Below are 14,115 nucleotides of genomic sequence, written 5' to 3' on the forward strand. Positions count from 1 at the left end.
CGCCAAAGGACACCCACAGCATGCCAGCTCATGCCTCTACAGCTCCAATAAATAAAGATCTCACACATGAACAGAGGCTCTCTTGAGTTTCATGTGTTAGGCAGTGATAGCCCCACAGGTCTGTGATGTACCTGGAATTATGTGCAATGTAATCCGATAAAAACTAATATAAAATAAAAAAAACCCTCCCAATAAATGGTGTGTTCTGTTGGGATTTGGGCATTTATATTAACAGAAAAAGTAAATACTGATTCTGAGTAGCCTACTCGCCGTGCACTGTGTATCCTAAGCCCTGTTTAGCGTGTTGAGTGCACCTACGTGAACTCCATCAAAATTGTCAGTTAAATTGTTAGTTTTACCCCTTTTTCATGTGAGAAAATCACGACAAATTGTTTTAGCAGGATGTTACTATCATGCGTTGTCCCAGTCAACTCAGAACTCCTATTCAGTATTGCCAAAAGGAAAATGCTTTCATGGCCCAGGAAACCTTGTTTATCGTTCCAGGTCTCCAACCTCTATTTCCCCTTTTCCGTATGCTGCAGTGAGGTGGGTGGCAACGGCGGCCTTCCGTCAATAGTCAATGTACATTCAGGCTCCAGTGATCGGGTAAGAAGTAAACCAAGATCTGGCATTTTGTAAATGAGAAACACGCCATGGCCCTTCAGAGGAGATTATACACATCCTTGTCATACCTTTATCTCATGTGATTCATGGAAAATGTTCTAAAAAAAAACATGGACTAACACTCAAATCACTTTCCGCCTGTTGTTAGACAAAGGCGTTTAGACAGTCGCGGGGGGAAGTATACCCTCTGAGGGGAATCACCGATACCGCAGTGTTGTAGTGACCGTTCAGTACAGACAGAGGACGCCAGAGTACAGTTCAGAAAATCATTACATGCATGAAAAACGTATCTCTCTCTTTGATAAAGACGAATGATGCAAAAAGAATGAAAAAAAGCGACTGGATGCCCTTCTTTGACCAGAGCTATCTCATTTTGGTGGGATTGCATGTGTAAACATGCGATAAACTTATCTATCTATCTATCTATCTATCTATCTATCTATCTATCTATCTCTTGCGTTTGATTAGATACTCCAACTAATGAATTAATAAAAAAGAAAACGATTAGGAAAGCGCGCTACTGCACCAAGATGCATCCTCACATTTAAATCTAAATAGTACTTAAAAGCATATTAAATTTTAAATAAAAAGTTTGACTAGCGAGGCTGAAAGATAAGAATTCCACTTCCGTCTTCCTCTAAAAACTAATTACACATCTGTCCAGATATACTTTTGACAACAGAATCAAAAACAAAAAATAGCTAGTAAATAAAGTAAAAAAGTAAATACATTGATAAATAACAAAGTGCTGCGCTTCCTGACACTGACAAGTAAAATGGGTGTGGCAGATACACCTTTCTTTACATTCGCACGGGTCAGGAAGGGGTTAACGGTACTGTAAGGCGCATCGTTTTATTAGCGCTACTCAGACGAACGTTGAAAGAATTACGTCCTATAAGCTACAGCCGCACACGCGTTCCTGTGAGTACCACTCTATCGCGAATTACTCTACCGTGTCGCCACAAAACACTTTGGTATGGATGCTATTAAATCAGCGGGAAGAGCAATAATCAAAAGTCCCGGAGTTCCGCGACACACATGGGGAACATCCAAGCATGAAAGTGAGTACTTGTGTTTTACCCGCAAATGCGAAATATCTAAAACAACTTGATAATATGACAAATACTGTGTTTTTTCCTGCAGCATTTGTCGCCATACAATAGGCTGTTGCCCTCAATATTGTGATAATCTAATCACTCTCCGGTCGCTTTAAATTAGGCTACATCCTTAAAACTACGGATGAGTATATTGTGATCAGATGTTCATTACTGGCTACCTCTAAAAACTGTACGTAGGGTATGTTATTTTTCAGCAGAGTGAAGAGATCGTATGCCTGTTTGGACTACCAATACTCAGTGATGCCACTTGATATTCCGTACCGAGAATGGACTACTATGTAAATTTGATCTGCTCCTTGCTCACAACACCGCAAGTCACATGCCGCAACTGCACTCTGAACGTTAACCAAATATGAACTGTTCGAAAGTTATATCGAGAGCATTGGCACCGCTGCTTCCATCTAATAGGCTATTAAGAGTCTCTGATAATGGTATTCGTGCACAGTAAGTTTATGATAACTTCTGCATAACTGTTGGTTCTTCGAATTTCCATTCTAATCAAGGATGCCAAGGTATTAAAATGTAAGCATTATGTACAGCAGTAAATGCCTACACGACACTTATAGGGTCCAACTGGAGTTTGTAGATAAGTATTGACGACACCTCACGCTAAGCTGGGCTGGACGTTAGTGTCTTTCATTACATTACTTAAATTCTGTTGTAATTAACATCATGTTGTAGGGTCTGTTTTTCAACTACACGAAGCAAATGAATGAAAGTCACTTTAAATATTGCAGAAAAATGGGGGGAAAGAGGTTTCACTCATATATTGCCATGAATCATACGAGACTCTTGCTTTTCCGTGCCATAGCTTTTTTGTTTCTAAAGGGCGATAGAGGAAAATATAGGCCACTTGTCATTTATAAAAATGCATTTTAAATATGAAACAGTTTAATCATTCCACTTTGACCCACTAAATATTTCATAACATTGTCTCATCTTCCTCAATCTTACAATGATTAATTGAATTGGTCATTTACCCTTTTGAGAATACGATGTGAATTGTGCGTCTGCAGAGTGAAGCACCCTGTGTTTCTTAATGTGGTGGAGAGTCACATTAAAAAGTGGCCTGTCTAACATTGTTAGTGACAAGCAGCGAGGAGTTTTTACTAGGATATAGCCCACGGCAGAGTGTGCTGTCTCTCTGATGTGTGACATGTCATCTCTGGGGGTTCCCTTTGGGTGAAGAACTACTCAAGCCTAAGCACTTTTATACAGCGCATGCCCTAATACGCTCAGATGCAAACAGATCAGCTCACTTATCCCATTCATTTTAGTAAACTAAGCAGATTAATTATTAAATTTGAGTATGTGCCTGGGGAGTTTGGATATGATCTCATTGGGTTCAGTTGTAGTGACTTGATGGTAGACGGTCTCAGGGTTATTGCAGAGTAAATAGGCTACAATGTGTCAGGAAGTATCAGTTCTGAGTGGTGAGTGTTAAGTGGTAACCACTTAATGGCCCCTTGATCCACTCTGAGACTGTGTTCATAATATGATCGTAAAGAAAATGCACCAGATCACAAAACCACATTTCTAAATCCCCAGAGAAACAGTGTCTTGAACATATTCGTGATCATACAAATGACTTAAACAGAAAAAAATTAAATTATGTTTCGCATATATTGTTTACATATATGCTTCATATGTCAGACTACACTTCCTGATGCCATTTACATTCCGATTTACTTTGACAATTATCATCCTTGAGATGTGTACCCTTTTTTGAATTTACACCTTTTTATAACAGAGTGGAAAATGTCCAGCCCTGAATCCATGGATTTTTCCCTGGATTCTGTTATACTACAGTGGTTGACCTCTTTGTTTTTGCAGTTAATTTGATAATTATTTAGTTATATTGACTGTAATGAAATAATATTATGTTTTAATCATATTTTCAAATGAATATACTTTTTTAGAGTTGTACCTTAACAGAATATATAAAATAATTAGACTAAATTAGATTTCATTTACCATGACAAATATAACAGCTGAAATAATAACAGTAGTGGTTGTTGAAGGACAAATTACACAAACGCTGTAAGAAGTGGCTGGAAGAGAGCAAGAAAAAAAAAAGAAAAGTAAAAAATCAAAACCATGGGGGGAAAAAAATCTGTTGTGTCTGCAGTTTGACATCCAAAACAAGAAGTGTTGAAGTGCCAGCACAGACCAGATCCTGTGGGGACTTTTCTGTGCCAGGGAAACAGAATGGACTGTGAAGTCATGGCACGTGCCCATGGAGGAGCTTCTGTCTCTTCTTATTGTGTCATGGCAATTCTAGGAACTGTTCTAAAGGTCAGCTTGGTTGCTAGGGGAGATGGAAAACCTCCCCCCGACATGCCAGACTCAGGGTCTGCTCCTGCTATACCACCCTACTGATGTGGAATTCTGAACTGTGCATACGTTACATGTAGAAGTAGAAGAGTGAATGGTCAATTCTGCACCTCTCCAATAAAATATGTTGGCTGCTGTTAGAATTAGTCTACATAATACAAAACAATACAAAACATGTCTCAAGATTGAAACGGTTCTTTTTATCCTCAAACTCACTGTTGTACTGCCTATAAATAATTGTATTGTATTACAATGTTGCACTAAGATGATATACACCTCAGACAAGAGAAACTCACGATAAACATGAAAAGCAATTTCTTCTGTACTGTCTGGTGATATAAAATGTTTGTTTATGATATAAAAGAGTGATGATGTTTGTCACATGTCATTACTACATTTCTGGGTGCAGGTAAATTCGCCACAGCCTATGAGACCCCGCATTGCTCAGAGAAGAACTGATATAACTCAGTTTAGTTAAGATTTTGGAATCAGTGGATTGTACAGTTGACCGTAGACATGACAGCTATTCCACTTGATGTCAATGGATCAATCTGTCACAGTGTCAAAAGGTTAAAGTGTCGATCCAGCTCAGAATGGTGGTCATGTCTGGGAGCAGGCCTGTGCTGTAACATTTGATTCAGGTAAAGCCTGTGGCTGTTTTAGAGCGGTGTTGTGACTGCTGAGGTGAATGCTTTGAAATTTTATGAAGGGTCTATGACAACTCAACGTGTCTGAAGGACAAATAGAGAACGAGCTGACGATGGAAATTTGCCCGCCCTGTCAAGGTTCCAATTATCAAGAGTGGTTTGGAGACATATGCACGCATACACACACATACACACACACACACACAAAACCGCCCGCACACACGCGCTCGCATGCACACACATATTGTGTCATTATACAGTAATATGCAGAATGGATACGCTGTCAAATTTGTTCCCATCATAGGAATATTAAATAAATCAGGCCTGTCAAATGCAAAATATAAACAGCTGTGTCTGCAGTGACGTTTTATTTGTTTATTCCCATAGACTTTTGTTTTTTCTAATCCTTAAAATATGACTGCATTTTGTGAAATCTGACTTCAAAACTAATGAGTCATAAGCATGAAGGACAGCTAGGTTGAGTTGCTTTGGGACCCTGCATTCTCCTGCTTAATTAACGCTCAGAGCTTGTCAGGAAAGAAAAAAAAAACAAAGAGAAATATTTTGTTTCTATGCAGGCTTGTGCCTCTCTTTCTCTTCCATGCTGAATGCAGTAGCAGCTTCTAGTTATGATTAGTTTGATTATCGTCAATTTAGATGAAATGCTTTTGACAGGCAGACTGTACTGCGGATCTGCTTTTGGTTTTGTCTTGTGTGTAGACTCCACTGATTTTGGAGCCATTGAACTTAAGGGCGGGCAGTTTGCATGTTTAAAAATAATGAATCATAGAATGTGAAGAAAACTCAAAAACAAAACCAATTGACCTATTTTCACAGACACCAATGAACATGGTTCATTTTTATGCTCTTCAGGATGACAAAGGGTAAAAGACTATGCCATATGTCTGCTTTCGTCCTTCTCACAGCCGCCATTACAAAGAGAATTTGACATCCCATTAAAAACGCATACAACTCTTAATTGTCCTCGATAACATTAGCACTAGCATTCACCAAAAATGACTGTCAAAAACTGCTTCTAGATATAAAGTGAGCTCTGATACCATTTGTTTTAAGTGTGGCATTTCATTTTCCATGACTATTTGGTGTTGTTAAACCAAATATTTATGAGTAGTTAGACATGTGCAAATAATTCATTAATTAAGGCTTATCTCTAATCTTGGACCCTTGAGGGACACTTGAAACCAGCCTGATCTGATTTTTGCTCCGAGTTAAATGGGTCATCATTGCCTTGGTAAAATTCATAAAAACACTCCCTGACGATTAGTCTAAAGAATCATTAACCACTCCTTTTAGAAGATGTGTAGTTTCTATCCTGGAAAGTGCCTCATTAGTCTCTAAAACAGTTATGTCTCAGTCTTTGAGTATTTGTCTGTGAGTCTGTTGCCATACTTTATTTAATCCCTGTACTCTTGCATTGAGGGGAAATGCCACAGTTCAGATTCTTTAACTAAAGAAATACTTTTTTGTAATGCTAAGGAACAACATTGGCATTAAGGAGAACGTCATCATTTTTACTCCTCATATCCCAACATCCTCATCTTCCAGGTGCAACACTGTGAAAAAATACACAGCGAAAATCTTTTTTGCCAGGGGATGCTATGGTAGAACCTAACGTCCACGTCCACTCAAAGCCTCCATCACTCTCCACTACTCCTTCTTCTCTCTCCTTTACCTCTCTCTTTTCATCCCTGTGTCTAGGAGAATGGAGCCTCCCTGTGCGTCTGCCCCTGCGGGTAATGAATAATAGAACAGAATGGGATTTTTTTGAAAGAGGAGTCACTAACGGTGCTATTCTTATTTTTGTCCAGGCACAATAGTGAACAACACAAAGCCTTCTCCTCTGTGCTTACAACTCTGACAGAAAGAACTGAGTGGCATGATGTGTTTTGCAGGGACCCAAGCTATGTTTTGGCAACTTCACAAAAATCCATGTTCTTTTTTTTCACCAAAATGACTCCTTTGAACATTTTCTTCATGTATCACAAATGCCTCCATATTGCCATGACGACCATTGTAATGGTCAGTAATAATAGCCTTACAAATTTGGGAATAGACATTGATGGGTTCTTATTGGTGCCTGTGGCATGTGGTATGGGGCCTGCATAGCATGTGAAGAGCTATAAATGTGTTCTTAATGCTTTATGAATAGGATGTCTGTAAGGCATTCCCACAGTGAAGATTTCTCAGAACTAATTGATGTATAGCTTCGATTCTGCTGTCTATTGAGGTTTTGTCTAGTGCTGCTCTTTGTCCAAGCTTTTGGTCTTTCCTTTGTCTCAACTTTCAACCTTTAATGGAGCACTACTCTTTTTTTTAGTGACCTCTCTATCTTTTATTCACAAACAGATCGAAAGGGTAGAGGCAAAGTCACTCTGTATCTCTGTGTATCTGTCTGTCTATCATGCTCTGTTGTTCTGCAGTATTCCCTTTTGATATTGTATTGATCTGTTTCTCAGGTTATCAAACATCAAACCACTTACCCATGTGTGAGTTAATTTAGCCATATTTTCAGTAGAGGTATGTGATCCAGGTCAAAGGTGTTAATACATCAGGCAGTAATACTGCAATATTAATCTCTGTCTATTTAATGTCATCACCATATGATATCCTGAAAACAATCTCTCTCTCTCTCTCTCTCTCTCTCTCTCTCTCTTTCTTTGCCTTTTCTTCTCCCTGTTTGCCTTTCTAACTCCCTGGGGTGCCTCAGGTTTCTTTGAAGATACTACCCTATTGTTAGTCCATCTTTTTATTTGCTTTGGAAGGGGGATGAACATCTCTCTCTCTCTCTCGCTCTCTCTCTCTCTCTCTCTCGCTCTGTCTCTGGCATTCTGGATGCATTTCTAGCCTGATCAATGCTGAAAGACCTGTCTAATTTCAGTTTTCAGTTCTGTCATTTGAGAGATACCGTGTGATGGCAGTGTCTAGGAGAATATGCTAATAAGTCTGAAAAAAGACAAGGGATGTGCCTTCCTCTCTAACTGTCAGAGAGCTTGAAGAGTTGAAGAGCTGTCAGAATAAACAAAACAAAAAATATATTTAATTTTGGATGACATAAATCCATGAATAATTGATGTTCATTGATAAAAAAAAGAAGAAACCCTGAATGATAAATATTTTATGTGAATAATTCATTGTCATTAACAAAAACATAAATAAAAACATAAATAATGAATAATTAACATGAATAATTAATAACGATAAGTAATTCATTCACGTAAACAGTAAATTAGGCCATGTGATACCATCTGTGCTTGTTATTTAATCTCATACGTTGAGCAATGAAAACAATTTAGATCTGAGGCGTTTTTATTGCTCCCCTGCGAAACCTTCTCATATGACAGACACCTTGATAAAGGAGCGTAGGGCCAGGACACATGAGGACATGAAGTCCATATAGTCTCACTATGAGTAGTATGGTGTCTTGCGACAGTTTCGTGTGTTTGAAAAAGTGAACTGACTGTTCTCTTGGACTTGTGACCTCTGTTAGCATTCCACAACTGAAAAAGAATGTGCTTTAGCACAACAATCCCAATGCTTCACCCAGATCTGAATCAGTATGTGTGTTTCCTTCTCAAGAGATGGCCTCAAAAGCTGTCGTCATTTGTAAAGTTTGTATTTAGTCTCTCATCCTCACAGACAATGCCAGTCTCCCACATATCTGGATCAGATATTTCAATTCATTCAAACCCACGGTGCTTCATTGCTTTTATCAGGCAAAACATCTAGACAGCATCTAGATATCTAGACATCTAGACATCTTCTCATCTTAGCATGGAACATAAGAGGATCCCCAGAATCTACATGTCAGATCTGAGATTTTTCCAATGAGATTGTTTGTAGATTACATGGTAGTGGCACAGGATATTTTCATCTTTCACAGGTGTATATCGTCTTGTAGACTTTCAAACAAATCACAGGTTTACATCCCTGAAAGTAAGTCTCTTTCATCCCTTTTCCATAGATTGGTTTTCAAGTCCTTTTGAAAAGTATGTGTTTTCTTTTTTTCAAAGCTGATTTACGTGTGAAAAGATGCATCTTTTAGGATAGGAGTGGTGTGATGTAGAGCCTCACTTGGTCTCCTTAGAGTACTGGACATGTTCTCTGTGTATGGAGCATATGGCACAGCAGTTCCACTCTGTTAAGCTCTCACTGCACTTCCCCCTCTCCCTGAGGACCATTTTTCCTCTTGGACCTTTAACCCAAGCCATTACCAAACGGAACCTTCTAGAACCCACCAATCAGTATCAGAACATGGAAAGGGTGCGTTACCTTCTGAGGTCTCTTGGGAAGCCGCTCATAAAACACACACCAGCTGAGTCCTTTGGCTGTTTCACTTACAGACAGCACCTAAGTCTGAGGGATGGACAAAGAAAGAATAGCCAGAATGGCCCCTATTCCTCTGAAAATTATAGCTATGCACTGTTTACTACTGCTTACTGTTTCACAGTATTCGCTTACTGTAATATGTTCCCCCGACTCCACATTCAGATTTCATAAATTGGATGCTATGGCTGAATAACTCTCCCAAGGCATTCCTGTTCCTTGGAACTCTATTTTCATTGATCCAATACCCCCAATACCAAGTTTGCATTATTTAATCTGTCATCTACACTAGACATAAAATACAGAAAACCATTCTAGACGCAGATAACACAGCAATGCAGATAAATGAATAACATTAGATATTGCCACAGTTCAACGATTCAGTGATTTTCCACACTGTGGTTCTGTCAGAAATTTAATATACATTGCTCAATGAATTAGCAAAAAGTAATTAAGACAAAGTTTCGTATTTGGATTTCAGTGTTATCTTTTTGGTCCTTCAGTAGTGACAGATTAAATAAGAAGAAGCAGTTAGCCTTAATTAATGACTAAATGAAATACCACACTTAACGTCACACTGACATCTTAACACATATAGCATAGATTTACTGGTATGTCAGAGGGCATTTCACATCAAACTAAATGCAATTACAGCAGTTTCATTTGTAAGAAAGAAATATTGTAGGCATACCAAGACTGACAGAAAATCCAATACAGTAACTTTAGAGACCTTGGAGAATTCACTTCAAGGCACATGGGAAAAATGATGTTTTTATCACACGATTGTTTGTTTATAAGCAATAAGGAAAGGATTTATGGATACAAGGCTAATGAAACTGCAGGTTGGTTATTTGTGTTCTGTAATGACATGTATCCTCCTGTTGCATGGCCAGAGGTGACGTTGCGTCTGATGTGTTAAGAATTCTCTCTCCCCAGAGTGCCTCTGTCATGCCATGTGTTTGTTCGCCCTCCTCAGACAATGCAAGGACCCCTTAACGAATGTAAATTTCCAACGCGGTGCAATCATTTCCAAGGTCAAATTTGTTTGAAAACTCAATTCAGCTTGTGCTGTCTTTCGTATTGTTAAACAGAAATCCACTCTCAAGATGGATAAAAGCTGTCCAACAAATAAACAAGTCCAAAATATGGCCATAGGAAATACATTTAGATCCAACATTAAAGCTTTCATCCAGCATTCATTTTTTTTTTTTCATCCAGCATTCAAAGCAAAAACTATGTTCAGCATTTAAATCACAGCCTGTATCAAACGAACACCCAAACAAAATCGGAATTGCTGATGTACGCATGCATGTTTTGCTGCTGACGGTTTTTATAGAAGAAATCTTGGGAAGCTGTTTCCATCACAGATTTCAGAGGCTGATTCCTTGGTGACAGTACTAGGTTGCAATGTACATTAATCAGATATTGGCAGTTACCACAGGAAAATGACTGCTTTAGATAGAGTAACTTTAACAGAAAAACATAGCTTCAGACCATTTCTCAGAGGCATCCAGCAAACATGAGGGTGTTTTCAGCTGTCTGGATACCAAGAGGTTTGTGAGTGATTTTGCCCACTGGAATTCTGCCCAAGTCCATAGATTTTACAATAATAATCCTTTTGTTTTTATCATCTACAAGCAGAAATGTTAATATTCTCTCAAAATCAAACATTAACTGCAACACTTTGCAGAAGAATATGACTTTAAATATAAACAGAGAGGCTAAAATGGGTGCAAAGTTTGAGTGGCTGTTTTGCTGCTGATAAGATTCCCAAGGCTATGATGATAAGCTGAAAATCAATGGCTTAGAGAGGCCATTTGAGAGCCTGTGGTTAAGATCAAACAGGAACTGTTCAGATGAAGTGGAACATTTTCTTTTTGAAAAGATGAGGTCAAAACCTTCTTAATGAAAACAGTCTTCTTTAGTTTGTACTTATAAACATCTATGGAAAAGAGACACACAGGCGCGCGTGTGCACACATGCATTAGAATAATCTTCTTTTGCAGAAAGATATGTTGATGATAGAAATGTATTTCATTACATTATTTATCCAAGAGCTATGCAAATTATCATTGTGCTTCTTTTCCATTTCGTTTTGCATTGTAATTTTCTTGATTTTCTGAATTGTCTTGTCATAAAATGGTTGTGAGAGACATCGTTGTAAACAAGATTTCAAGGTTTCAGGGGGAACTTTTCCAAATTGATGCCATTTTAAAAGACTAACATCGCAAATTAGCCAGTGTGTTACCAAATCAAGCAGAGAGCCATTAATTCATGCATGTTTTTGGCATAATTTCCTGGGCATATAGCCTAGAGACGTGAGATGTTGTCTCCCACAGTTATAAGATAAGGCTAGGCTCCCTATGTGTTAATTTATTTTGCTCAGTCATGCTTATGAAAGATATCACCCATCATAATTGCAGTTTTCTGAAGATTTGAGAGAGAAATGAAAAGAATTAACAGGAATCAGAGATAAATGGGTATTATTTACAAAATAACTCAGTCCTTTTCTTTCTTTTCCCTCCAAGCCAAACATTAGAAGCATGAGAGGAAATTGTGCTGGTAATTACTCTGACAGCATGCAGATATGAGCTTTGCTAAAATGACTGTGTGAAAGATGCAATGTCTGATACAATAGATAACACTGAGATCCTTCAAGACATGAAGGAAATCAGTCTGCTGTCCTCCAGGGCTTCTCACTTTATGCTGATTTTCAGTGATTTCAGTGTTATATTGTTTGTGGAAATAGGCTGCAGCCGTAGAAAATGCTTCCTAGCTAGACTACACTAGACTGCCACACAGACCATATGGAATCAGACAAAGCCATTGGAAACTATGTGGGAGTGGTGTGGTCCTACATGCTTCACTGTGGAACTTATCAGACCATGTCAGAAGTAAGGTCTAATTAAGTACATTTTCATACAACGCCAATTTTCTTCCCCCTGTTGTGTTATTTTGCCTTTTTACAATATTGTGTGTTTAAATGTTATTTAATTTTTCAGCCTAAATCATTATATAAGTTTTATTTTTTTTAAAAAAATATATGTATTAAATAAACTGTTATGTCCAGTCTTACCAGGAACAGTTTTTTTTTTGTTTTGTCTTTTTTGTTTTTGTTTTTTTCTATTTGGTTATGGCTGCTTTTGTTGTCGGTGGTGATGCTGTTGTACTAAACAAAGCCTGTGGCCAAAACTTCACATAAACAATGTGATGAATGTTTGGACACTGGTAATTTCCATTTATCATGCATCCATTTCAGCCAAAGGGTATTTGTTGCACTGTTCCTCCTGTAGGACTGTCAACTCTTTCACATAATGACTTTGGTTGCTAGGCAACAGCTCATGAGTTCCAAGACACCTTCTTGATCTGGAGTGTAAGTGTATCTTACTACCCTTAAGTGAACGTTTTTGCTGAGATAGTGAACATCAATAAAGGGTCCAGACAGACTCCTGACACTGAGGGCCTGACACTCTTGAATGTACTCTCACACACACACTCTCACACACACACACACACAACACAGGCATGCATGCGCACACGCACGCACGCACGCACGCATCCACATGTGCATCTAGAGCAAATGTTGTCAACATCTGACCTCTACTGAAGAGCTGAATATTTAACATGTTTATTTCAGATACCAAATATATCTTCATTGTTGTAAGGCCTGTGATTGAATAAGACATAAGCTAAAAGCTGTTATTACCCCCTCCACGTATTCCACCCCACCCCAGTGTCAGCTAATGTCCTATTTTCTTTCAAGGTAATGTCCTAGATTCTTACTGAGATTCATTATTTAGAGCATCAAGCAGACAGAACAGAGAAGCTTTGTGTTCAGTTTAATTTGGAAGTTTAGGCTTAGGCTATAAATTAATGCTTCCTCTATGACTGTTAAGAAGTAAAGGAACATTTACTGCATTATAAAATGAGGCCTATTTTGCCCCAAAGCAAACCAAATCCTTTGCCTCAGGAGAATCATTCTGTTATTCAGCCTCAGACAGTTTAGTGCAAGTTTTGTTGCTGCTAGGAGCAACTTCCCCAACTATGTGTGTGTGAGTAAGATAATGTTTTAATTAAGAATCTCAGTTTAGAAAAGTCACCATTATGAAGTGACAGCTGAATACTCTCAGATACTGCTTTAATTTCTGAGATCAAATGAGACTAAGACATTAACATTTGTGTTGTGTGTGAGAGTTATGGGATATGGTACACTGTACTCTTGTGTCAAGCATCAACAGCACAAGTGTATTTGTTGAACCCACTGGCAAAAAGTCTTTAAGCCACAACCTATGAGAATAAAGGCGATAAATGTACGAGTTCAATGTACTATTAGTGACTTTGGTATGGTGTGATAAATAATGGATTTTCATACTGCATTTATGCCACAGAAAGGAGAAATAGCCCTTTATTCTGATAACTTCCACTGATGTTCTCCTCCAGAATATTTTTGAAAACATTTTTGACTGATTTTAATATGGAAATTATGCCTCCAAGGCATCCAAAACCCTGTTGCATTAAAGCTGCATGGTGTTCATTTAGTACAGACATAAATGCATTCATAGTGCATTTCTGCATCTCTGGAAGTCTGATTTCATGTTTCTACAAATGTGATCATCCACTTCATTCATACGTGCACAAACAAAGGCACAGAGAAATTATACTCTGTTCCTTCATTGTATAGCACTATTCTGTTAAGTACTGTTAAAATACTGTTAAATTCTGTTAAAAACAATCACTAATCTCACTCAGCCTTGCCACTTCTGCTAGCTTCAGTTGACAGAAGCTAAAGAAAGTTTTATGAAAAAAAAAGTATGAAAAAGTAGGAAGGTGAGAAACTATGAAACACTTTCAAAGTGGCATGCTGGCAGAATGTTGTGTCAGCATTCTCTCAAGCTGTATTACTTGCTGTAAATGTACTGCCCAGAACCTTGAAATAAGCTCATGCCCCATTTTCCCTTTGTTGATTTCAGCGTTCATCTCTTCCACATCAGTATTACGCCTGTATGAATCTTCAATGTGAAATCTTTCTCTTCGCGAAGAGCCAATGG

At 38.3% G+C, this 14,115-nt stretch overlaps 1 protein-coding gene across 3 annotated transcripts in view; it reads left to right on the forward strand.

Moving 5' to 3' along the window:
- The first annotated feature begins 1,500 nt into the window (after positions 1–1,500).
- Positions 1,501–14,115, forward strand: part of si:dkey-71h2.2 (low density lipoprotein receptor adapter protein 1) — a 28,026-nt gene continuing 15,411 nt past the window's right edge. For all 3 annotated transcript variants that reach the window (XM_030771878.1, XM_030771877.1, XM_030771879.1), the window contains exon 1: positions 1,501–1,685. In XM_030771878.1, the coding sequence (XP_030627738.1) occupies positions 1,601–1,685 (85 nt within the window). In that variant the 5' untranslated portion in view covers positions 1,501–1,600. The remainder of the gene's footprint in view (positions 1,686–14,115) is intronic.

The sequence above is a fragment of the Chanos chanos genome, chromosome 4, assembly GCF_902362185.1.
Source record: "Chanos chanos chromosome 4, fChaCha1.1, whole genome shotgun sequence".
Taxonomy (NCBI): Eukaryota; Metazoa; Chordata; class Actinopteri; order Gonorynchiformes; family Chanidae; genus Chanos; species Chanos chanos.